Consider the following 25,247-nt stretch of genomic DNA (forward strand, 5'->3'; position numbering starts at 1 on the left):
TCGTCTTTTATACAGATAGAGGCAGAAATCTGCAAGCATGTGATTTAAAACCCAGTACAATAAAATTAGCTTGTGTTTACAATTTCAGAAGAATAAAATAATTGAGAAAATAATCACATTTTGCGTGTTAAACCTCACGTGTTCACACTCTCCAGTTCGTGAAAAACAACCCAGAGAGGAGATGACCTGCTTTGCCAGCACTGTTTACACTTCCTTGTAGAGGATATAAAAAAGTGAGGGACTGGTGGCTGGAATGCATGAAGTAAACGACAAAAAAATAACCCCTTCACTAAAAAAGAAAGGAGAAAAGGGAGAGACGAACTCAGTGAACTCTTTGAACTGCATTGACAGCAGAGTAAAGGCAAATTTCCTCTGGGAGCCTTCAGGGTGAGGAGAGGGGGTTGGGTGGGGTTAGCTGGGGTGATGGAGTCCAAAGTCTGCTCAGAAACTCTATTCAAACAGCTCAGGAATCTGCTCGTGCTCATGGGGTTAAATGCACGTAATAAAATGTTTTTGGTCAAATAAGTCACTGCTTAAATCTCAGACTGATTTCAGTTTGCAGCCATTTTCCTTTTTGACTTTGAGATTCTGCTTTTTAAAGAAGTGATTATAGCTTGTTAGAAAAGTAGGTTTAAATGTCATATGTGTAGACATAAAGGCAAAAGGTTAATTCATGACCTGCAGTTGTTTTTACTGCAGCAAATGACATTATCAAAAAGGAGACAAATGTAATTTCTGTTTTTTTCTAGGGCTTGTAGTTGAAAGAATCTCTATCTTCTTTTGACTTACACAAGTTTTATTGTGACTGTCTGTGAAAACACCATATATACGTGCTTGAAGAGCCTGATACGCTGTATTTTATTAATATGTGACATCTTATAAATATTTTGAAATATTAGGACTCAAACAAACCAAAGACACACTGTCTTGATTCTAAATCTAGATCTCATGCAGTCCTAACAGAGATTTATATATTACGCTGGTAACACTTGCACAAGTCTGTTCTTCTTAAAGTTACAAAAAGCAACTTTATATATGGTATTGCATAAATCATGAGTGAATAATATATTCTCATAGAGGCAGTTTTTATTAATTACATTAAGCATGAAAGTAAAATCTTGGTACAAACTTTGCCAATAGCCTTACCATAACAACCTTTATATGCCATTATTAAGTAAGTAATAGGCCTATTATTTAAAATTAAAATAATATTGTCAACACTGGATCTTAAAAATAGGCCAACTTATAGAAACATGAGTTCCCTAACTTTTTGCAGAACTTCATAAGAAAAATTGCTCTTGTTGTTCATGTAGGCCTAAAAAAGGAAGGAAACAAAGATTGATCTGAAGTTAAAAACAAGTTTGAATGCAGCATGATGGCAATAAAAAGGAAGCTTAACAGTGACTTCGTCTATAGTTGGTGTTGGTAATTAGATTTTTGAAAAATTAATTCAAAGTAATTAATTTTCATTTCATTTCATCTTAAAATGGCCAATTTTTAGTTTTATTACAAATATGAATTCCCCAACTTTTTGCAGGTCTTAATATGAAAAGATGTTATTTTTATTCATGAAGGCCCATGGAAGAAGTATTCATCTGAAGTTCGAACAAGTTTAAAAACAATGTTATCAGGCAGCATGCGTGGAGAGTGAAAAACGTGACTAAAAGTGACTAGTTTGTGTTGAGTATAAGAGAAAGAACTAATGAAAAGAGATAAGCTGCTTTTTGTATTTCATCTTTAAAACTGGTCTAATCATTGTTGTGTTTCAGATATGAATTCCTAAACTTTTTGCAGAACTATTACTATTTTTGTTCATGTAGGCGTATAGAAGAAAAACAGAATGAAAGTGATCTGAAGTTCAAACAAGAAAAGTTTAAGATAAACTGGTAATTAAGTTGTATTTTCATTTAATTTCATCCTGAACTTAATACGAAAAATCTCCCTTTTTTAAACGGATTTCTCCATAAATTGATAAGTGTGAAAAAGATTGCTGAAAAGTTGAAACAGGTTCGAAAACAACCATATCCTGCAGCTTAAATGCAAATTAAAGATAGTTTAAGTAGATCTTGTACTTGGTGGTGATTAAAAAAACAGATGGATGACATAACATAAATGAAACTGTGGCAAAAGTTTGGCTTCTTGTTAGTGCTGATTGTAAGTTCATGTAAAAGTTGGCCAATTCATGGCTATGTTACGTATTTGAGTTCCCTAAATTTTTTGTAAAACTTTATATGAAAGGTTGCTATTTCGTTCAAAGCACTGTTCCACACACAAGCTAAAACTGTGGAAAGAAAGATCGATGTGAAGTTAAAACAAGTTTGAAAACAACTTCATTCTGCAGCATAAGAACAAATAAAAATGTAACTTGTAATTTATTTGATGGTGATTAGAAAACAAATTAGTGATGTAAATAAGATAAGACGGCGGAAGGAACTTGAGTTCCAGTTGATGTTGATCATAAAACAATATTTAAATGTTTGTATTGTCAGTTAATCTAAAAACAGGCCAGATCATGGCTATGTTTGTTACTCATATGAGTACCCAAACTTTTTTTGGTAAAACTCCCTATGAAATAAGTGTAAGTGATAAAAGAAGTTAAAAACAAGTTTGAAAACAATCTGTCACATTAGGACAAATGAAAAGGCAGCTAAAGTAGATCTTGCTGTTGGAGGAGATTATAAAATAAAACAAACAACTGCTGTAAAGTTAATAAGATAGTGGCAAAAATTTGACCTCTGGTTGGGGTTTATTATGAGACAAACCCCGAAATGTTAGTATTTTCAGTTAATCTGGAAATTCATGGCCATGTTTGCTTTTTTGTAAAACCCTTTGTGAAAGATTGCTATTTTTTCAATGTTCTTTTTCATACACAAAGTAAAATTGTGGAAAAAATATTGATGTGAAGTTAAAACGAGTTTGATCAATGTTATCCTGCAGCAAAATATGACTTCTACTTGGTGTTGATTATAAGAAGAAAAAAAACCAATGTAAATGAAAGGAGTTGATTACTAACTTTTTTCTGAATTTCAAAAAGGTTATAGTCTGTGTGTTCTTCTTCACAAATGTAAGACATCTAAAGTAAAATATATATATAAAAAATCTTATCCTTTGGCTTAAAGACAAATATTAAGAAAGGCCAAAGGTAGGTGTTAATGATAGAGAGAGAAAAAAACTATGTAAACTAAAGAAGGTCATCACATGCAAATCTCACAAGAAAAGTTAATGTTTTTAGTCCATGTGCTTTTCTCCACACATACAAGTGGGAAAGAAAATATGAAGTTAAAAGGTTGACAACAATCTTATCATGTAGCATAAAAGCATTCAAAGAGAGGCAAAACTGAGACTTTGTTGGTGTTTTTTATGTAAGAAAAACAATAATATAAACCAAGAAGATGATCCTTATCTAATGCAAAACTCTGTTTTTGAGCTTTTCTCAACAATTGAAAATGTAGGAAAAGGACTGAAGTTCAAAACAAGTTTGAAAATCTTATCCTGCAGCGTAAAGACAAACAAAAGGGAGGCCAAAGTATGATCTCTTGTTGGTGTTGATTATAAGGAGAGAAAAACCCCCAATTTAAACTAAAGAAGTTGATCAGAAACTTTTTTTTTGCAGGGCTTCATGAGAAAAGTTGTGTTTAGTCTGTGTTGTTCTCAACACATAAAAAAAGGAAAAAAGGTCTGAGTATATAACAAGTTACCAAACACTCTAAGGATGCTGCATGAGAGCATTAAAAGGGAGGACAAACTGACTGAAAGAAAAACAAATACAACAACACTTAACTAAAGTAATTGATGAGAAATGCTGTTTCTAGTTATGTGGTCTTTTCCAAAAAAAAAAAAAGACCTGTATTTAAAACAACCTTGAAAATAATGTCAACCTGTCGCATCAATACAAATAAAGGGAGCCCATAGTCAGACTTTTATTCAGTGTTCATTTTAAGAAAAGCAACAGTGTAAATCAAAAACTCGATCCCCACCTAATTCATGCCAAACTTCAAAAGAAAAATAGCTGTTTTTAGTCTGTGCCTTTCTCCATAAAATTAAAAAGCAGTGGAAAAAGATCTAATGTCAAAACAAGTATGAAAAGAATATTATCCTGCAACCTAAAGACAAATAAAAGGAAGATAAAGTAAGACTTCAAGTTGGTGTTAATTATAGGGAAAAGCAATGTAAATGAGAGAATTTGATCTCTACCTTTTTCATACAAAACTTCATAAGAAAAGTGACTGTTCTTATGTGCTCATCTTCACAATTAAATTAAAACTACTTTGAAAACAATCTTTCAGCCTGAAGACTAATAAAAGGGATTTAAAGTAAGACTTCAAGTTGATGTTAATTATGGGGGAAAACAATGTAAACCTAATAACTTGATCTCTACCTTTTTTATGCAAAACTTTGTAAGAAAAATTGCTGTTTTTATGTTAGAAAAAGAGGAAATAAGATCTGAAATTAAAACAAGTTTGAAAACAATCTTATCCTGTAGCACAGAGGCTAAAAAGAGGGCTTGTAGTTGGTGTCATTTTAAGATAAACACTAATGCTTACAAATTTGTTTATATAATCAGTCAAACAACGTTTTGAGGAAGTTTTCACTGAAAACACTCTGTCCTCTGACATTACTGTGAGGTGTTTCCCCTTTTCTCGCCCATGTTAAGGTGTTCACTTTGAATTAAGGTGTCTTTAAATCTCCACTAATCTTTGTTTTGGTATTTCAGTCGCTTCCTTTGACTAACAGACACACCCATGCCACACATATCTAAATTATTCCTTGTCATTTAGCTTGCACGCATGTCGGTGAGCTGCACTGTGGGGATTTCCACTGACTTGTCCTAATCAGAAAGGTCCTGTCAGGATATGAGTGAGTGGATAACATCTGACACTGGTATCCAACCCTGTGACCCAAACAGTAATTCTATGGCCACTGCAGAGGCCTCCTCTACAAGCATCTTCAAAAACAGGCCTTTGCGCGGGGGCTGGGATGGATGGGTTGGGGGTAGGGGGAAAGCTCGTGAATTCCGGAGGGTGGGCTCTTTAGCCCCGGTGGGTGGAGATGGGCTTGTTGTTGTTTCATTCCTCCAACGTGTTTTTCCTCTTTGCTCGTACCCGGGAATAACCCCTCGAGAAACATCCCACCAGAGTAGATGTGAGATAAGAGGGGAGGTTTCTCAAAGGATGTAGTATTTTTCAGGCTTGTTGTTATCGATCTGCTGTGTGGCCTTGAGTAACCGCAGCTTAGGACTTATGGACTTCTCTGGAGTGTTTGTCCCCATGTTGGCGGACATAAAGTTTGATTTGAATATGCAGCATGCACTTGAGATGATCCAAGTTTTACTTTTGTGGAATAGACTTTACACATTTGGTTGTGACTAACCATTATTTTCATTGTCAGTTAATTTGTTTATTATTTTCTGTATTAATCAATTAGTTGTTTGGTCTACAAAGTGTCAGAAAATGGTGTTTTTTTTCCAAAGTCAAAGATGATACAAATGCCTTTTTTTTTAAAGATTATTTAGAAAAAGTTTTCTGTCATAAAGGAATAAAGAAACTGGAAAACATTTAAGAGGCTGGCATCAGAGAATTTTGACTTCATTCACTGATTTATTGTTTGGTTTATAAATTGCTAGAAAATTTTGAAAAATGTGGATCAGTCTTTCTAAAAGTCCAAGATGAGATCCTCAAATGTCTTGTTTCTTCCAGAGCCTAAAGATATTCAGTTTACTGTCACTGAGGAGTTAAAACAAATTTACAATATTCAAATTTAAGTGGCTGAAATCAACATATTTTTACTTTTTTTCCTTTAAAAATGACTCCAACTGATTAATTGATGATCACATTTTTTGGCAATTAATGTAAGATTGAACAACTCATTGATTTCAGCTCTAATTTGTAGCATTTGTTAGAGAAAGAAGCGTTGATAATGTAAGATGTAGCAAACCGACACAAGTGAAGATAAAAGGTTAGTAGAAGAATGAAGATAAAGTTAATAACTTTATGGAACTATACTTAGGTTTTACATATACCGGCAGCCCTTTTGCTTTATCAGAATAACTTGCTGATGTCAGACTTTTGCTGAAAGTAAACTGGAATGTTTTCAGAACAAAAGCATCGCCTTCACAAGCTCTCATTTGCTCTTTATTCTGTTGCAATGCAGACGAGAAACAAGCCCAAGGCTGATGCCTTTTCTCACAAACCATTTAATCATCACTTTAAGTGTAACTGAAAAGCGTTGCTCAAGCATTGATTTTCCACTGACAACTGAACATCACGGGCCCGAGCACATCAGTTTTCAGGTTTGTTTTTCTGGGTTTTCCAGTCACATTCCAAAGCTGTGAGTTCAGCTCTCCTCTGGTGCCCACTATGATGCTGGGAGGTAACTGGTCGTATGTTAGGAACATGAGCTCAAAAACAACATGTCCATGCATGGAAAAATGAGCATTAAAGTTTTTATTCTGAATTCTTATTATAAGTTATTTTGCTCTCAGGTAAAGGGAACTTATGTCTCTCAGTGTGACTGGTTGTTATTTCTGTAACAAAGATGTGAAATTATTTCACCGAGCTATAAATCAGGCTTCAAATAACAGGATTCTTCAGAGGCACTAGAGTTAAACAGATGGATTGCAGATTGCTCTCATATAGGTCATTTTAAGCATCAAACAGTTAACATCCTTCATTCTGGTTGATTTTAATGCACAAATTTGTCTTTTCAGCATCAGTTTATGACTTAAATTAAGGATATTTTTCTGATAATTAATTCTTACAATCAGGGGTGTAGGTTTTGTTTCCATGTTGTGCTGGACACATGAAAAAGTGGGTTTGAGGGTCCTCCACTAGAAAAGTTTAAACACCAAACACTTGATTTGGTGCATTCTGGTGAATTATTGTCGAAATAAAAGTCTTTGGCTATTTGAATGTTTTTGTTGGGGGGTGGGGGGAGGGGGGGTGTTAATGCAAATGTACTAAACACTGAGCGACTTGTCCCCCTGAAATGGACACCTATGTTCCAAATCATGTAGTTTCATTTTGGTGTAAGAATTGTCTGAGATGAAGGGAAGTGAAACTTTATTTGTGGTAGATTTTAAACGTGAAGCTTGGAGCAGAAGTAATTTGTTTGTGATGTTTTATGTAAGAGTTGATGCTCTTGTCTGACAAATGTTTCACCACTGTAAACTTATTTTTGGTGTTGTTTAAGGGCACTGAGCTGGCTAAATAGCTAACATGCAAGCCAGTATGGCCTTACTCATTTTAAGAAAATCCATCCACATGTTGGTTCCACTTCTATAAAGCACAAAATACAAAAGATAATACACATGCATGTTTAAGCCTAATAATGGGGAAATCTATTTGTTGTTTTTGCTAATCTCCTGCCCTGTTTTTCCACGTTTTCCCCTCGTTTTCTTTTCTCCTGCTGCTATGACCACACAATCACCCCCAAAGGAATCATTCAAATTTAATTGCATCCTATCTAATCTAATCTCAGAGTATAATAGCCTCGTGTAGCCACACAAACCCCATATGATACAGCTTTTATCACCATCAAAACACAACATAAACACTGCAGTGTCCTAAACGTACGAGGCGATTATTAACGCAATGCACGTTTTACCCTAATCAAACAACTAGGATGCATTTTGCTCGTGGTTGCGAGTCCGATTCCCCCTTTCCCTGGAATCACAGGGGCAGAAATTAGCAGCAAGAAAGCATGTAATTGACAAAGTCACGTGTTCTCAGTAGGAACGGGCACAGCCAGCTCGCGAGCGAATGAGAGCGAAGGAGCTGAGAGAGAGAGAGGGAGAGAGAGAGAGCGAGGGAGGGAGGGAGGCAGAGAGAGGAAGAGGGAGAGCAGTGCAGACAGAGGTGGTGTGAGTGAGGAAGGGAATTGAAGGGAAGAAAGAGAGACATGACAAAAATATCAAAAGGCAGAAAGCACGCCGTACCATGCGAGCTCAATTTGTGACCGATGGGATCGAGGATGTCGGATTAATGGTGACTACCGCAGCCCGTTTTCGCAGAGGAAGCTTCTCTATTGCAACTTGGGCGCAGAGGGTCCGCGGGGAAACATGGCCGAAGGTTATTCTGCAATTATTTTCTATTTTCTTGAGTTTTTCCTCCCCTATCTGCTGGCGCGAGGAGAGAGGTGGAGGCGGGGGCAAGGTGCAACGTGATTGTTGTTCCAAACCTTATTCAAAAAAAAAAGAAAAGAAAAAAAAAGAGACTGAACCGCCCCTGCCGAGCACCATATCTTACCATGTTTCGCTGCATTAACATCTATGCATTGTTAGAGCGTATACCGTGCCCACTAGTAAAGCTCGAGGAACCATGTGTACACCTGCCTTTTTTGGATCCTGTAGCATGCAACTAGCAGCGGGTGCTGTGGATGCACGAGACAAATCCTCCACAAGTTGCACGGACCGAGCATGCCTGTGCACGAGTCCGAGGCGATCATCTGTCAGAGACTAACAAACAACTTTTTTTTAGAGGAATGTTTGCGATGATGCACGCCACGCGCCCCCTGATCGAAAAATAGTAGTGTAGGAAATTTCTACCGCCCCTGAACTTCACATATCCCGTGTTTGCAAGTGGAGGGGAATCCCCCCATGCTTCTTGAAGAAGTTTTTTTTACGCAAGACCCCCATTTAACTTATATAAACCTTTAGAAGTAGCCATACTGTGGTGTATGTATGAGTTCGTGACATGTTTGCTGCTTGTGTGTTGCAGGAGGGCCGGGTAAAGGTGGCGGAGAAGACCCCGCCAAGTCCACCGAGCAGGAGGACCGGACTCGACCTCAGATCCTGTCGGGATCGGGCTTCTGCAAATGGTTCAACGTCCGGATGGGCTTTGGATTTATCTCAATGACCAGCAGCGAAGGGAGCCCCGTCGACCCGCCTCTGGATGTTTTCGTCCACCAAGTAAGTTGAAAAAAACAAAACAAAACAAAAAAACGTCTGTAATCAGGGGCGCTGCGAGGGATTTTGGACCCCGTGAAAAGATATATCACATTGGGCCCCACTGCCACATGCCACGCGAATCATGCGCAAATATGTAACCACACCTCCATAACACAACTGGCTCATTCAAAGCTTTAAATGACTCTATCTTTGCAATATTGTACTTTTAACGACCACTTCATTTTATGATACTAAACATAGCATTAACAAAAAGTTGTTGTTTCATATATGCACTGGATTCAGGGGCGTAATACTGGAGGGAAAAGTGGGACTGATTACCCCAGGGGCCCTTTAACAAAAGTTTTGTTTGGTTAGGAAGTTTTTATTTCAAATTAATTAGTGTCATATCTAAATAAAAATTTCCATAGTAAATAAGTTGAAAGACTGTATTAAAAAGTGGTGGGCACGCTTAATTTCTCTCTCACCCCCTAAAGACACAAAATGGTTTAATCCACCCCTCTCTAGGACTCGTCTTTAAATGCAGCTGAAGTGTGTTTATGCTGCTGAAACACAAATGAACAGCCATGTTTTTTCTGCAAAAAAAATAAAAGAAATTGGGCTTCCAAAAAAGATGAGATGTAATATTATACTTCTAATCTACCCAGTAGTTTTCAAAATATCTAAAATTGGCTCCACATTGATAAATTATAGCATTAATCTGCAAAAAGAATCATATGTTATTTTGTCATAACCTAAGGAGCTCAAGTTATTTTCATAGAAATAATATTTGTATAATTATGACACTTTAAAAGGAGCCATTCTTTATAATGAGTCTGGATGTTTAAAAGAAACAGTGAATATTAGTTACACATTAATGAATAAATAAATAAAATCTTCTGTTTATGATGACAGGTTAATGATTTTCTATTGAAAAAAACAACAATAAAAAACATAATGTTCTCATATTTTTAGGGCCCCTGTCAATCATGGGTCTATAGAATTGTCCTACCCCCCCCCCCCATATGGCGCCTCTGACTCAAACCACAGAGGAATAAACATTTGCGGTGAAGTGATCATCATCTGGATTTTTTTCTCCTCTCTATAGCGTCAGATGATTGATTAGTTTTATTTCCTTTTCCACCATTTTCACTGTCACTTCAAATCCCATCTTGATCCCCCACAGGCCCCCTTTTATTTCTCCTCAGAGCACCAGCTACATTGTATCATCCGGATGTTTTGCATTGCCCAACATGTTACTGTGTAATCACACGTTGTCCACGGGCTTGGGAGGAAAAAAAAAAAAAACACGTTTAAGTTTCCTCTTTAAGCCACATGCGTCCAAGCTCTCCCCTCCCTTGCTTCCCTCTGTAAAGGGAAGGGAAGAAATGTCGTGTGGCTATGACACGGTTAGTTTCACACTTGGCTCTAATGGGCTGCAGAGCTGGCTTCATATGCAGCTAACATGTCGGAAAGCATGTTTTTAAAGAGAAAAAGTGTGCACTTTCATGCTGATCTTTAAAGCTCCTTTTGCTGCTGTTTTGTGGATGTATGTGAAACACCTTTTTACGTTCAGCCTGTTTTCCACCGCTTGCATAGCTCACTGTTGATTTATAGAGCATGGAGATCATTTCTGAGGCTTTGTTTTCGACTTATTCTGCAGCACACAAAGAGCCTCCCTTCCTTTAGCTCCTCTTTTCCCTCCACGTTTAATCGTCCCCCTGCTTTTTACGGTCCTATAAAGTGGCTTTAAAATACTCGGGCAGGAACGACAGAGGATGAGGAGAGGCATTTTCACTATTTCATTTGACACCCTCCCCTTGAGGTGTCTTTATCGTGGACTCACGGGATGTTGTGCTGAACTGGTGGGAAGAGGGGAGGGAGCCTGTTAGGGGTCAGATGTCAGCAGTGATGTAGTGGTGAATAAAAAGAGGTCCACTGATCTTTATCAATGAAACTAGAGGGATTCAGAAATGTATATTATGCTTTCATAAAGGCATTCATTTAATTTAATTTAACTTTAAATTTTTCTGATTTTTTTTAAGTTGTCAGACAAAAATAGAAAGTGGTGCCTCTTGAGTTTGGCATGGTTTTCTGAAAAAACAAAACAAAACATTGAGTTAACCTATTTGTTGTGCCTCGGCTGTACACCAGTGGGACAGTTTGCAGTGATGAAATGAGGTCTTAAATGCTGCTATATTTAACTTTTCTCTATGTTGCAACCACCTACTTTATATTTAGCTATTTTAATATATCTTTATAATTTGTGTCTTTTTGGTTAATGACACATTTCTGTCCATTATGAATTTGCCATTAATCTATTTGAAGTTATTTTTTAAAAATAATTTATTCTCACAAACAATGGCATTGGTTTCATTTCAACATTGTGGGGGACATATTTGTAGCAGAGGGTTTGGGGTCCTTCGCCAGAAAATGCTACTTAATTTGGTACATTCTGCTGAATTTTTATGTCCCATAGCATTTTCCGCATCAATTTATGGTGGTACAGTGATGCAGTGATGAAATGAGGTCTTCAGTGCAGCTTTATTTAACTTTTTGCTATGTTACATCCATCTCCTTTTTATTTTGCTATTTTTATATCTCTTTCTATGTAATAAGTAGCTTTTTGGTCAATGACAAATTATTGTTCTTGACCTGTAATTTGCATCTTTTATTCATTACAAATTACCTTATTCTATATAAAATCATTGAAAGATAATAATTTATTCTGACAGTCGGGGGCATAGGTTTCAACATTGAGGGGGATACATATGAAGTGGGAGTTTTGGGGTCCTTCACCAGATAGTTTTAAGCATCAAATAGTTAATTTGGTGCATTCTGGTGAATTTTTCTGCACTATATGCTTTTCTGCATCAGTCCATGGTGCTATATTTCATTTTTTCTCTATGTTGTATTCACCTACCTTTTTATTTTGTTATTTTTACGATATCTGTTTATATGATATATATCTTTTTTTCAATGACATGCTATTGTCCTTGACCTGTCGCGTTTTCTGTGTATCATAAATGTGCCTTTAATTTACATAGTTAATTTTAAAAAAGAATTTATTCACACATCAAGAACGTAGGTTTCGTTTCCACTTTAGGGGGAATTTGAAACAGATGGTTTTGGGGTCCTCCACCACAAAACTTTAAGTATCAAACACTTAATTTGGTGCAATCTGGAGAAATGTTATGCACCATAGCCTCTGCATCAGTTCATGTTGGTACAGCAGTGGGACAGTTTACTGTAATTGTAGTAATAATATATGTATGTATATATATATATATATATATATATATATATATAAATATATATATATATGACATGTCATAACGCTTAACCTGTCATTTATATTTTCTCTATATTGTATATAGGCCAAAAATCTATATACATTTATTTAAAAAATAATTCTGGTAAACCTTTATGCACTGTAGCCTTTTACATATCAATTTCTGGAGGTACTCCAGGGGGGACAGGTTGTAAATTCTGCTATGTTTAACTTTTCTTCATGTTGCATTCACCTCCCTTTTATTTTGTTATTTTTATGCAATCTTTTGGTCAATAACATATTATTAATTTTTTGACCTGTCACTTGCATTTTCAGTTTTTTAGGAAAGCGCCATTAACCCATATAAAGTTTTTCAAAAATAGTTTATTCTGACAATCAAGTGTGTAGGTTTTGTTTTAACATTTGGAGGGGGATGTGCACACATTAGGTTTAGGGGTTCCTCCACTTGCAAATGTTTATCGTCAGACACTTAAATTTTCTGCATTTGATGATTTTTTTAAACTTTATTTTTAATTCTTTTGCACCATAGCCTTTTCTGCATCGATTTACAGTAAAAGGATCTTCACTTTTGTTAAAATAAGAGCCGTCTGCTACTTTGATGTTTTTATTGGGGGGTGGACAAATGCATGTTTTAAATATTGATGGGGACATGTACCCTGCGTTATCCCCCTCCCCCCTAAAAATGTATGCCTATTCACTGGTCAATCTTCAGATTATGGGCTTTTTGCTTCCATGTCTTTGTTCAGAGTAGTGGAAAGAAAACATCCTAAATTGAACTGTTCTTGGAATGTATGCAAAAAGCACATATTTAGTTAAATAATGACACCTTTGCATATTTAAACATACAATATCCAAGAACTTGTAATGCAAAATATATTTGTTTTAAATAAGTAATCAGTGGGGGAAGCTTTATAGTGATAGCCATCAGTTTTGTTGTTTACCTTATTTACCAGTAGTGTCTTTTATTTGTTTGTCGAAAAATGTATGGAATTTGAAAATACTGAGGGGGCATTGTCCCCTGCATCCCCCCGAAATCTAAGGCTATGCTGATAATACAAATCAATTTTAAAATAATGTAATATAGCAGTGAAATCAAATTGTTACTTAATTACGTGCAGGCAATATGTTGACCTTTGCTCCATCTAACTCTATAGTCATGAAATTCTTTATCATGTGTTGGCCTAAATCAAACAACCCGCTTTTTAATATACATTTTTTTTTTATCAGTCTCTATTTGAGTGTGGATTCAGTTTTTCGATATGCGAGCGCTGCTGTGCATATTTGAAAAGAAGGAGAGGCTCAGGAAAGTGCATATTGCAGCGCTGCGTTATCAATTTTTACTGATTGATACTTTCATATTGTGGCTTCATCGACTGAGTGCGCTGCATCTATCTACATATTCTAGGCTCCTAATTTCCCTGCTGGCCAGAGATGTTTTAGAAGTGAATCAGGCCAGAGAGAGAGAGAGAGAGGAAGAGGAAGGTGTAGTTTGGGAAAAATAAGGCTGAAGAGCTGAGCAGAAGTCAAGTAAACGCTGTCTGTCTCAGCAGTTTGTAAGCTATAGGACAGGGCAGGCTGCCGGCTGCTAGGTGACAGTGGTGATGTTTTTCAGATGCATGCTGACTGCTATAGTGAGGTAATTAAGGTCTGGTTGCAAAACAATGACTGTTACTTCTTGCTCTGGATAATGATTTTCTATAATTGTGAGCAGCTACTTTCATTTTTACATGTAAAAAAAAAAAAAAGCGCAAATTGTTCCTTTTTTCAACGAATTAGCTATCATACAATGAATCATATGTTTACACTAGTGCATTTCCCTCCAGTGTTTTCCAGCTCCGTGTTTACAATAATACAGCTGTCATTCAGCACAAAGAGCAGACAATATGCATTCATAAGCACATTGTCATATTGAATGCAAAACACCCCTTTCCCTTGCAAGTATTTGCATATACACTCTCATTAAGTCAGTCACTCATTCTCTCTGACTGTTCTTCCCTCTCTGTTTTCCCTGCTGTCACACTGAAGACATTTGGACATATTGATGCCAAGTGTTTAAAAAATGTTCCAGCACATTGAATTAAAATGCTGCAGCATCTGGAATTTATATTTGGTAATAAGCACAGGGAATATTTCTGTTAGGATACAAATTTTTTTTATATTTGTGACATGCATAAAGAGCAGACTTTTATAGAGGTAGCTGTTGAAAGAGAGCGTTTGGCTCGACACAAAGGTCATGCAATATTTTCTGCATTTACAAGGTTTACTGTAAAGAAAACGTTGTAAAGATTGCAGATTTATTCCTGCGCTCTTCCCCTATATGTGTAGGCTGAGGTAAGAGCGATGGGGGGAGGGGAAGAGGGAGCATGAGGACAGGAGAAAAAGAGGGGGGAGAGAGAGAGGAGGAGTTTTCCTAGGAGAGGGAAAGAGGAGGGATGTGGGAAAAAATAAGTGTTGGTGAGGGGTGGTGGTGCAGGGGGAGGTGGGTGGGTGGGGGGGGGGCTCGTGGTAGTCGAGGAGGAAAACATGAGCGAGATGTTGGAAAAAGACGAGTGAGTGAAAGAGCAGGAGGTAAGAGAGAGGGAGGGCGAGTGTGTGAGTCAGCGAGAGGGTCCCCGCCCGACCACGAGTTCTCTTCCTGGGAGGCCTCTTCATCAGGGCTCCTATCTGATCACTTCCTTTTAGAAGGTGTGTGTGAGAGAAAGTAATTAAGCTTCGTTACCCGTTTCTTACCGCTCTGCCCAGTGATTTCTCACACAAAGCTTGTTTCATTATCTCTGTTTGTCAACCCCCGTCTCTACCTGGGCTGAGTGGTTTTTTTGCCGTGTGTAAATGTGTGTGTGCGCGCGTGAGTTCCTGCTGGGACACGGGGGGTGCTCTCTCCTCGGGCATTCTTTTAAAAAGAGGAATTTCTTTAAAGACAAAAAGGCAGGAGGGTTGGGTGGGGTGAGGGGGTGTGTGGCGGTGAGGTGGGGGGCTGCTTGCCCTTTGTCGGTAATCAGTTTGAAATGTTGAACAGTTTGCTGCTGCTGCCGCTGCTATTCTCCTGAAACCTCCAGAGTGTGTGTTCAATTTATGGAGCCCCCGTGAGTGTGTGTGTGGCTCTTACTTTCTGCTCTTAACCACCAGGTTGTTGATGTCTACAAGCGAACTGTTGTAAGATGTTTGAGGTTTTTTCGAGTGTGTGTGTGGGTGTGTGCGTGCGTGCGCGTGCGCGAGAGTGTGTGTGTGTGTGTTTTGTGTAGCGAGGTTAAAGTGGGCCCCTAGTGAGATTAACCTCTGGTCCGTGTCACCGTTTGGCATGCAGGCCCCACCCATCTCTGCCTCCAGATAGCCAGTATCAGGCTTTGTCTCTCCTGCAGCCACACTATCCCACCCCCCACCCCCAACCCCCCCAACCCACCCTTCTCTTCTGCACATCAAAAAAAACGCAAAAGAAGAAGAAAGACTAGTCATGTGACTTCCTTTTGAGGAGCTGGCCACATAGAGCGGAGATGATTGGTAATTGGAAAGGTGGCGGAGGAGAAAGCAGAGCAGGGCTAAAAACAAGTCGCAGTTCACCTGAAATACAAAGAGAGCGTCTGCAGAGCGTTGGCTGTGTTTGCACCTCGCACTTTTATTTATTTCATTTGATTTGAAGCGTTTGAACAGCCTGAAGGATTCATAATAGAAAAAAAACTAAATAAAAAAGCTCAGGCAAACAGCAAATGTGATTTTGAAAGACGCTTTTTTTTTCTGCACTTTTTGTCAGTTTAATTTCTTAGTGGGAGCGTAATTTATCCAACACTATTATCAGACATTACATGTATATAAAAAAATAATAGAGCTGCAACCAGTAATTTGTTTCTGTTATTGATTAATCAGCAGATTGTTTTCTCATATGTTTTCTTCTTTAAAATCACCTATTCTAATTGTTGTTTTTTTATATTCAGTTTAGTAATTTAAATGAAAAATAAATCAAATCATCACATTTAATTAGCTGGCACTAGAGAATATTTGTCATTTTTTTAACTCAAGCTATTGGCATATTCCCAGAGCTTTCACTTTCTGCTTAACAGCTTCATCCTGCATTAGAAAAGCACGCAGTTTAAAAAAAAGAGCTAATAGATTAATGGCCTCGTGTCAGGATGAAGCAAATGCTGAATTTGTCAAACAAAGAAACCTAATAACTATGTATGATTGCTAAAAAAATAATAGTAAAAACCATAACACAGGTATAGAATTTTATAAAATGTACTAAAAAGATCAAAAACTAATTTCTGATGCAACACATACAGGAAATAATCTGCTCAAAATGTATCCAAATCACTTGTTTTACACAAAGTGCATTACCTTCTTGGGTTGATTGTACAGTTTCTGTCATTCTGCAGTCAATATAAGAGAACAGAAATATAACCATTTTCTTTCACTGAACACACTGATAACCCTGACTGACTGATAATTTATGGATAATTCATATAAAATTCAAGACATAACAGTGCAGAACGACTGAAACTGCACATTTAACCCAAATACTGAGCTAAATTTATGTAAAACAGGTGATTTGGATGAGTTTTGAGATTATTTTCTGTTGATATTACATTAACAGATGAGTTTTCAATATGTTTTTGGGGGACTTTTTATGCAGTTCTCTGTTTTTTATTTTACAAGAAAAACAAAAGTATTAAATTGTCAAATTCAAGCAGCTGTGTTTAGAGAATATTTGGCATTTTTGCTTATAAACAATTAATTATCAAAATAGGAGATTTAGTTTTCTGTGAGTCCATTAATTGACTCATTGCATCACTAAAAGATCATGAATTTTGTTTTTGTAGGAATATGTAGAGTTTACTTTTGGAGATTTCTTTTGTCTTAAAAGTGTGTTTGAAGTTGAGAACATCCACAACCAAATTCTATTTAAGGAAAAATAGCTGATGAACTCTTTTCAAAGTAACTTACTCCAAAATTAAAAACACGGTTGTCACTAAGCGTAAGACTCAGATGATGAGAAGATAATGTGCAAAAATGAGATCTGCCACATTTTGTAATGAAGACCTTCTTTGATCATACTAATCTCTTAACATCAATGCCAGAAGCAAGCAAATCAGCTGTTAAGCATCATCCCACTTCAGTGATGTTTGACATGCATCGTGCTAATGCATGTAGGTTAAATTCTGTCCCAAAGTATACAGAAGAAAGATCAGCTGCTGGTTTTTGTCTTCAGCTGCAAAAAAATAAATTAGGTAATGATTTAACTTTAAACCTGTGCAATAATAATACTGCTCATACAGCTTCAACAAGGGACTGCAGATGAAAATAAGCCTTTCAGCTAACTTTGGTGCATTGTGGGGTTGCAGTGGTGCACCGAATTGTAAAAATGATCTGCTATGGTACCGTGTACATCAGCCTGTCCACGGTATTGAAAAAAAATGCAGCATGATGGAAAATTTCACCTGTGCATCGTCTGCCCTAAATAAAGTTTTAAAATTTAAATCATAATGAAACGTTTTTTTCAACCCCCCAAAATGTATTTTTTCATTACTTTTAAGGGCCATTGCAAATAATGATGATAATAACTATGATACTATTGTGATATTTTCAGTTATCATACATGACAATCTCCCATTGTTGCAGCCTCGGTGTCTTTACAGTTGTGTGAATATTGATAAATGTACATTCTCCTGTTTCAAATAACATAATTAATTAAACTAAGGCAAATGCAGTCAGAGGTGTAGCAACAAATTCTGGGCCGAAGGAAAAGCAGTCTCCATGGGCCCCCCGCCCTTCCTCTTATGATCCATGTCTCTCTCATGCACCTTTTGAAGTTTTATTTATTTTTTTAACAAAGTCATATTTCTCTCTTTCCCTTCCCTTTCTTTCTTTTCTGATTTGGAACCATATTCACTCTTATTAGGGAAACACAGCAGTAGCGAAAGCAGTCAATCAATCTGCTCTAGCTGCGCTTATAGACAGATCGTAGTGCAGGGGTGGACTGAACCATTTAGCGCCTTTAAGGGGTGAGATTGGCCTCAGAGAGCCATCGCTACTTTTTTTTTAAAAAAAGTCTTTCAACTGATTTATTCAGCCAGTTTTAATTTATTTAGGCACCAATTACTTAGAGAAAAGATTGCAAACAAAATTAAAATGAAGGTGGATGTAGTGGGGGTGTAGCAACAAACTCTTGGTCCTATGCATAAGCATATGTGGGCCCCCTGCCCTTCCTCTCATGGTCCATGTTTGTCAAGCACCCATTGATTTTTTTTTCTTTTCATTTTTCTGTCTTTCTTTCTTTCTTTCTTTTATTTCTTTTTCATTTCTTTTCTTGGACCCTGATCTCCCGTTCTTGTTGCAAGACATGATAGTTATTTAATTTAGTTATGGCACTAATTAGTCAGAAATAAGGATTTCAAACAAAATCCAAACTGAGGTTTATGCTGTCAGGGGCATAGCAACAGATTCTTGGTCCTGTGCATAAGCAGTTCCTGTGGGCCCCCCTGCGATTCCTCTCATGATCTATGTTTCTCAAGCACCTTTGATTTATTTTTATTTTTTCATTTATTTTTCTTTTCCTTTCCTTCCTTACTTTTTCCTTTTTCTTTTTTGGCACCCCGATTTCCCTTTTCTAGTTGAAAGACACGACAGTGTTCATTTGTGCTCCAGCAGCATAAGCAGCCACTCACTCGGCTTCAGCTTTGTTTAGAGACGAGTCCGAGTGCAGTTGGGTACTAAACCATTTTGCACCTTTAAGGGGTGATGGGGACCTAAGAGAGCCTCCACCACTTTTTTATACACAGTCTTTTCAACGGATTTATTTAGCCAATTTGAATTTATTTTTGAAACTTATTCCAGGCTTTTCAAGGCCTGCCTGGGTCAGTCAGTCCCACTTTTGCCTCCACTATTATGCCCCTGAATGCAGTTGATATTTGAAATGCCAGTCTGTGTTAATGCTATGGTAAAGGTTTAGTATCATAAAATGTGTATATATATATATATATATATATATATATATATATATATATATATGAAATAAAATAAAATAATATGTAAATAAAAAACTATTGTATTGATCAGATATATCAGATTTTTTTTTTATCAAGCAAGCAACATAAATTTACAATTCACGGCCAAAAGTAAGTAGGAAGAAGCAAACAGCTTGTCTTGTCTTACTCCTCTTTATTCTAACCCATAAATACAAAAACGTGCTCACAAACCCATCATTTCCCATGAGTAGCTGTCACTTCATCAAAAACTTAATATTGAATTTTCAAGAGAGCACAACCATTTGTGTAAAACCAGATTTGTGTGTGCTTGTGTTTTGAACGGCTCCAGTTATTAGCCGGCTGTGTGTGTTTTATCACCAGTCACCTCGGCGAGGTTCATTTCCGCTCTCGTGCTGATAAACGTAGCAAGATGATCTAGTGCTTCCTCCCTCAGATCAAATATTTGCCCCCGTCATAATCGGGGTGTTGGATGTTGTTAATTTGAGGCAGGGGAAACATGAAGTCTTTTTAGCGTTTGATGGGGGTTGGGCGGGGGTTCAGGGGTCAGGGCCACTAATGACAAAGTGTTGAGGAGAGCCGGGGTGTCAGCGTCATAAGAGCGGCTCTGTTGACGGTTCTCGGAGTGTTTGTGTGTGCGTTTTTTTTTTTCTCCCCCATCCTCCTCCTCCTTCATCCAGTTTTCTCGCTCCTTTTTCTCTCTCGTCTTTCTTCTTTTGGTTTATATGCGTCCTGTTGGGTTATGTCCATCTGAGCTGATCTGGCCCAGCTTTGTCCACTTAGCATTTCCTGTGTGTAAAAAGCTACTTAATGGCACCACGCCACATGGTGACCGCCATCTCCCTCACCCCCTACACACCCCCTTTTTCCTCTCAATGCGAGCACGATCCAGCGTGCGGCTCTGCGTGGGCCACCTCTGATTTAAAGCATCCCATAATTAGCCATTCCATAGCTGGTGGTCGCCACGGTGAGAGAGGGCTGGTTGGAGAATGGTGTGGGTGTCCTCTCTCCGCTTCCCCATCCCCTCACGTTACAGCTTCCTGTATTGATTGCTGGGCCTGGTGATGACGAGGGCCTGGCTGATGAAAAGGAGGGCTATTTCTATCCAGGATGTTGGAGTCCGTATTGATCGCTGGCTCCTTCCTACACACACACACTACACACACACACACACACACACACACACACACACACACACAAACAGCCATAGGAAGATATTTATTACATATAAGGAAGCGCGTAAGCATAATCAAGCCATCTCAGACTCGGTATCCATTTTTGTTGGCTCAGTTTCTTCACTTTTTCGGATGACAGCGGCGGCTCTAAAGCGCTGAGAGCTGGTGTGGTCCGCCACTCGGGCAGGGGGTGGTGCTGCGATGGTTATACCACTGACCCCCGGATTTCTGCTGCTGACCTGTGGGGCTCCTGATCAAATGGGGGTTTTGTTCCTGGGCTCCCCCCAGGTCCAGCCACTGATCAGGAGTTGCTCCTCCATTGGAGCTGAACAGAATGCGCTGGAGGCATTTCCATGAACCCCCCCCCCCCTCCTCCTCCTCCTCCTCCTCCTCCACCTCCCTCCCTCATCCACCACCCCCCTGCTCCAGGCCACTCCTCCATTTTGTGTTCACCCCTCTCTCTTTTTTTCTCTCTCTCTCTCTCTCATGTTCTCTCGTTCCCTCTCCGCGGCCGTGCCCTTTCCTGACCTCTGTGCGTAAACTGAAACGGGTCAGGACACCCGCCAGGTCACTCGAGAGGAGGAGACTCGGGTTACAGGTTCTGATTTGTGAAGTTTTTTTTTTTTCACACACATTGACACACACCAACACGCAAGCTCTCTCTCTCTCTCTCTCTCTCTCTCTCTCTCTCTCTCTCTCACACACACACACACACACACACACACACGTAAATCCACATGCTGCGTTTTATTACGTAATTGTGGAGCTGCTGCAAGCCCGTGCTTCAGAAATGTAACTCATCTGAGACATGAAGGCGTGAGTGTGATACCACGTTTCATATGGAGGACGTGTGTATGTGTGGTGTGTGTGTGTGTGTGTGAGTGTGTGTGTGTGTGTGTTTTCCTGCATTTCTACAGAACAAAAGGGGTTGTGTGGTTTCCTCACTGGTGCATTGTGGGCATTGACGGGGTTGAAGAGGGGGTAGGGTGCTGAGACAAACCACTCAACTTTGACCTGGAGAGACAAGCTGCCTGTGGACTGAAGACAGGAGAGGAACAGGAAGGGCTCATGTGCGGCACGGTCTCAGAGACGAGTCGATGGTTATTCATCATTATTCACAATCCGTTGTGTTTTGTGGGGGATGGGTGCAATTATTTATTCACTTTCTACTGATTTCTGCTGCAGGAATGCCTCTCAGTCATTCGGATGGTCTAATGATGGCAATCATAAAATCAATTTGGGTTTTAAGTCGAATGAACGCGTTTCTGACTGCTTCAGGTTGTTTATGAAAAAAGCTGCTTTGGTGTTCGTTGCAGTTTTGGCTGATACATTAACACATTATTAATGTCAAATCTCCGAATTTATTGTTTTTGCAGCACCTCGACATTGATCTTTATCGCATAAAGCCATAAGCTCAGCTTGTAACCCCCCTCGTCGTCCCCTCTGTTTTACTCCACCTCTTACATCTGTTGTGAAAAATCTCATTTCCATTCCCTGATTCTTGTCGTTTCCTCAAAGGCAAATCCAATACCTGAATGCCCCTAAAATAGACGAGCCCTCCATTAGAAATTGACTAAAAGTGGTGCGGCCCTGGCTGAAACCCTGTGAAGGGACATCTGAGAGGGAAAGAAATAATTAATTTTTCACCTATTATTTGTATCGAGCACCAGCAATTTTCTTTTCTTATAAATTGTGGGAATGTAAGAAGTGTGTACATAAGGCAGAAGAATTGCTTAAAAGAAGTTCATAGCACAAGGCACAGTTGATCTGTGTGTATTCTTGTGGGGATTACACCCTTTTTTTGATATGTATGCTTTAAATTTTCTCTTAGGATCCATTATTTACTCCTTGTGCTTGATTCTATGTGATATTTGTTGAGTGCCTTTTAAATTTGACATCATATGAAATAACATAAGGATTTTTTAAATTCTATCTGTGCATACTTTACATTTCATTTCACTTTGTATAGAGTTTAGTCGTAAAATCTCACAGTAGCAATGAGAGGAAAATGGTGTTTATTTTCTTTTTAATCGAGTGTTTTTAAAACTCTTTTACTTTAGGAATTTTGTCTTGCCTGTTGCCTATTTATTTCAGTATAAAGTTACAGTTAGGTAAAAAGCTAATGCAAAATATGAACTAACTTGTTTAAGTTGTCTAAATCAGTCGGTCCAGACCCTCTTATTGTCCACTAAAGCTAAAACTTTTAAAATTGGCCTTTATCTCAGCATTTTATTCATTTCTATAACAAAAACTAAATGAATTCTATTATTTAAGTTTAGGTTATTATAAAAGATATCAACATGACAAAATCTCACAGGAGAAGTGAAAACCCGAATCAAGCGTTACCCTGCATTAGAAAACAACCAAAGACCTAATACAAAAAATAAAATTGCCAAGAGTAGGTAGAAGAAAACAACAGTTTAAAAAAAAACCCAACCCAAAACAACAAACTATTTTTTTAGTATGCATGATTGTTTAAAATATATATAGTACAAAAAGAGAATTGTACAAAATGTTCATAAAAATATCAGGAATACTATAATAATACATAGGGAAATCATGAATCTGCTCAAAATTCTTTCAAATCGCCTGTTTTACATGAAATGCATTCACTGTTTGGATAACTTTTACAGTTTTCCAAACAGTACAGTTTTAGTCATTCTGTGAATACATGAGTACACAGAATGGCTGAATCTGTACAATTAAACCCCAAAAGTGAATGCAGTTTGTGTTTTAAGCAGATTATTCCTTGTGAATTCTACATCAGAAAGTTTTCCTTATATTTTAGGAACTTTTTATAAAATTCTATGTCTAAATTATGTTTTTTATTTTTGTTTCCTTTTAACAATCATAAGTACTCTATAAGCTTCTTTTTTTCACCAATTCAGTGTTAACTGTGTCATGACACTTTGTCGCTGTCGCTCTATTTGCGCTTTGGTTGTTTAACTGTGTATATTTCAACAAGGCTGTTTAGCAGAGTGAAGGCTTTGTGAATATTGCTTGTGTTTAGGTCTTCACTGTGGTCTTATCCTTTGAGATGTTTTTTTAACAAATAAATAATTGAATGAATAATTATCTGAACTTCAATGATGACACTCAGTTAGTTTCTCCACATATATGAATGCAATGCTGAGATAAAAGTCTACTGTATTTCTGTGTGTATGTTTGTGTGTGTTTTAAGTTTTCTTTTACCCCTTAAAATCAAGACGAACCTATGTGTCACCCCATAAATATCCATAAAATATGTCCCTTAATTCAGTGTTATAAAAGTGGTCCTTTATGGGAAGAAAAATGTGAACCACTGGTCTAAATGATCAAAAATTGTGTTTTTGAAATGTAATTGGATGAAAAATTCCTTTAAGATAACTGACTAAGTTATTATAAACTCATGATTTAACATTTTTAGATCCTGAAAAGCTTTTTGTGCATTAAGTCTGGCCTTTTCCACATTCAGTTAAACTGTCTGTATTCTGAAATTGGAAATCTTTGCTTCTTCATGCAAACATAATTCTTTTATTCAGTTTCTACTTTATTACTTTCTGAGTTCTATTGTTTTTTATTCTAAATTCTTTTTTAAAAAAAGGCTTAATCAAATAGTTTAAACAATTTAACAGTTCTTTTTAGGTGTACTCCCAACAAACCTGTTTTTTTTTTTTTTTTTAGAAGCGTATGATTTTGCAATTCTCACTTCATCTCAATCTTTCACTTTTATCTTTATGTCATTGAACAGTCAGATGGATATCCATTAGAGCGCAGTGAGCTCAGACACTATTCTTAGTTTGTAATTAATTCACACATCTATTATCTCTTCTCACTGCTTTCTACATCTCCACCTTTTCACTCTCCTGCATATTCATTTATCCACCAACAGAGCACCTTCAGCTTCCTGTAACTGCAGTCGTTTACACAGACATTATAGAAAAAAATGCTGCCGAGCACATTTTCTCTCCTTCCTGTATAGTTTTCACATTTGCTTCCCTCCGATCGTTTGGTCTTTTCTCCTCCTCTTTTCTCCTACACATTCGTGAATTTACAGATAGGCGGTGTGTTATTTATAGGCCTCGATGTATAGTAGGTAGTAGGTCTGTTCTGCGCACTGTGTGCTCATGTGGGTGTGTGTTTACCTATGCCGAGATCTGCGGGACTAGTTGCGATTCATGAAGGTCACGGATACAGTGCCTATCAGCCGTCCGTTCTGTGTCATCAACAACACATAAATCATTGTCCGCTGGTTATGTAGTAACTAAATCAATAATGCCGATCATGTAGATAAGATGGATGGTGGATGTGCTGAGAGAAAATGATTGCATGGGCGCCACGTTCTTTTTCTCCCCTTGCAGAAGGAATAGGAAGTGGTGCCTCTGTGAAAAGTAGATAAAGGGAGTGAAGCAAGGACACAGTGTGCGAGATAATTCTCTTTGTGCGCAGACAGTTGGTGCAAACCACATACAGTCAATCCACCATGTTTGAACGATGTCTTTCTGTGTGCATTGTGTGAATGTCTGCCGCATGCAGCTGCGTGTACGAGCCCCCACAGTAAACTCCACAGTCCTCTGTGACAATTATTAAGAGAAATGTTGATTGGGGAGCTGATAATGCTCCCAGGCGACAATATTAAAGAGCTGCATTAGCTCTGATGATGTGTGGACTTGCATAACATCAATGCTGAGCGCCACTGTATGCTAATGATTGAAAACCAAGACATTAAATTGTGTCTTTTCATTGAAAAATGACCTTTTTTGGCTCACATAACCTCTCACTTATATATTGAAGACAATTTATGTGTAAAGCATAAGCTCTTTGTCAAGTTAATGTATCATTTGAGGTTAAAATACACTAATAGAACCAGCCAAGGTAAAGCACATCTTGATACCACTGTATAGATGAAGCCTTTAAAGTGTAGTATTGGAGAGGTCTGAATTGCC

At 37.8% G+C, this 25,247-nt stretch overlaps 1 protein-coding gene across 1 annotated transcript in view; it reads left to right on the forward strand.

Moving 5' to 3' along the window:
* Positions 1-25,247, forward strand: part of lin28b (lin-28 homolog B (C. elegans)) — a 33,145-nt gene that overhangs the window by 1,182 nt on the left and 6,716 nt on the right. The window contains exon 2 of the mRNA XM_042504024.1: positions 8,715-8,905. Coding sequence (XP_042359958.1) covers positions 8,715-8,905 — 191 coding nt within the window. The remainder of the gene's footprint in view (positions 1-8,714; positions 8,906-25,247) is intronic.

This window comes from Plectropomus leopardus, chromosome 16, assembly GCF_008729295.1.
Source record: "Plectropomus leopardus isolate mb chromosome 16, YSFRI_Pleo_2.0, whole genome shotgun sequence".
Lineage (NCBI taxonomy): Eukaryota > Metazoa > Chordata > Actinopteri > Perciformes > Serranidae > Plectropomus > Plectropomus leopardus.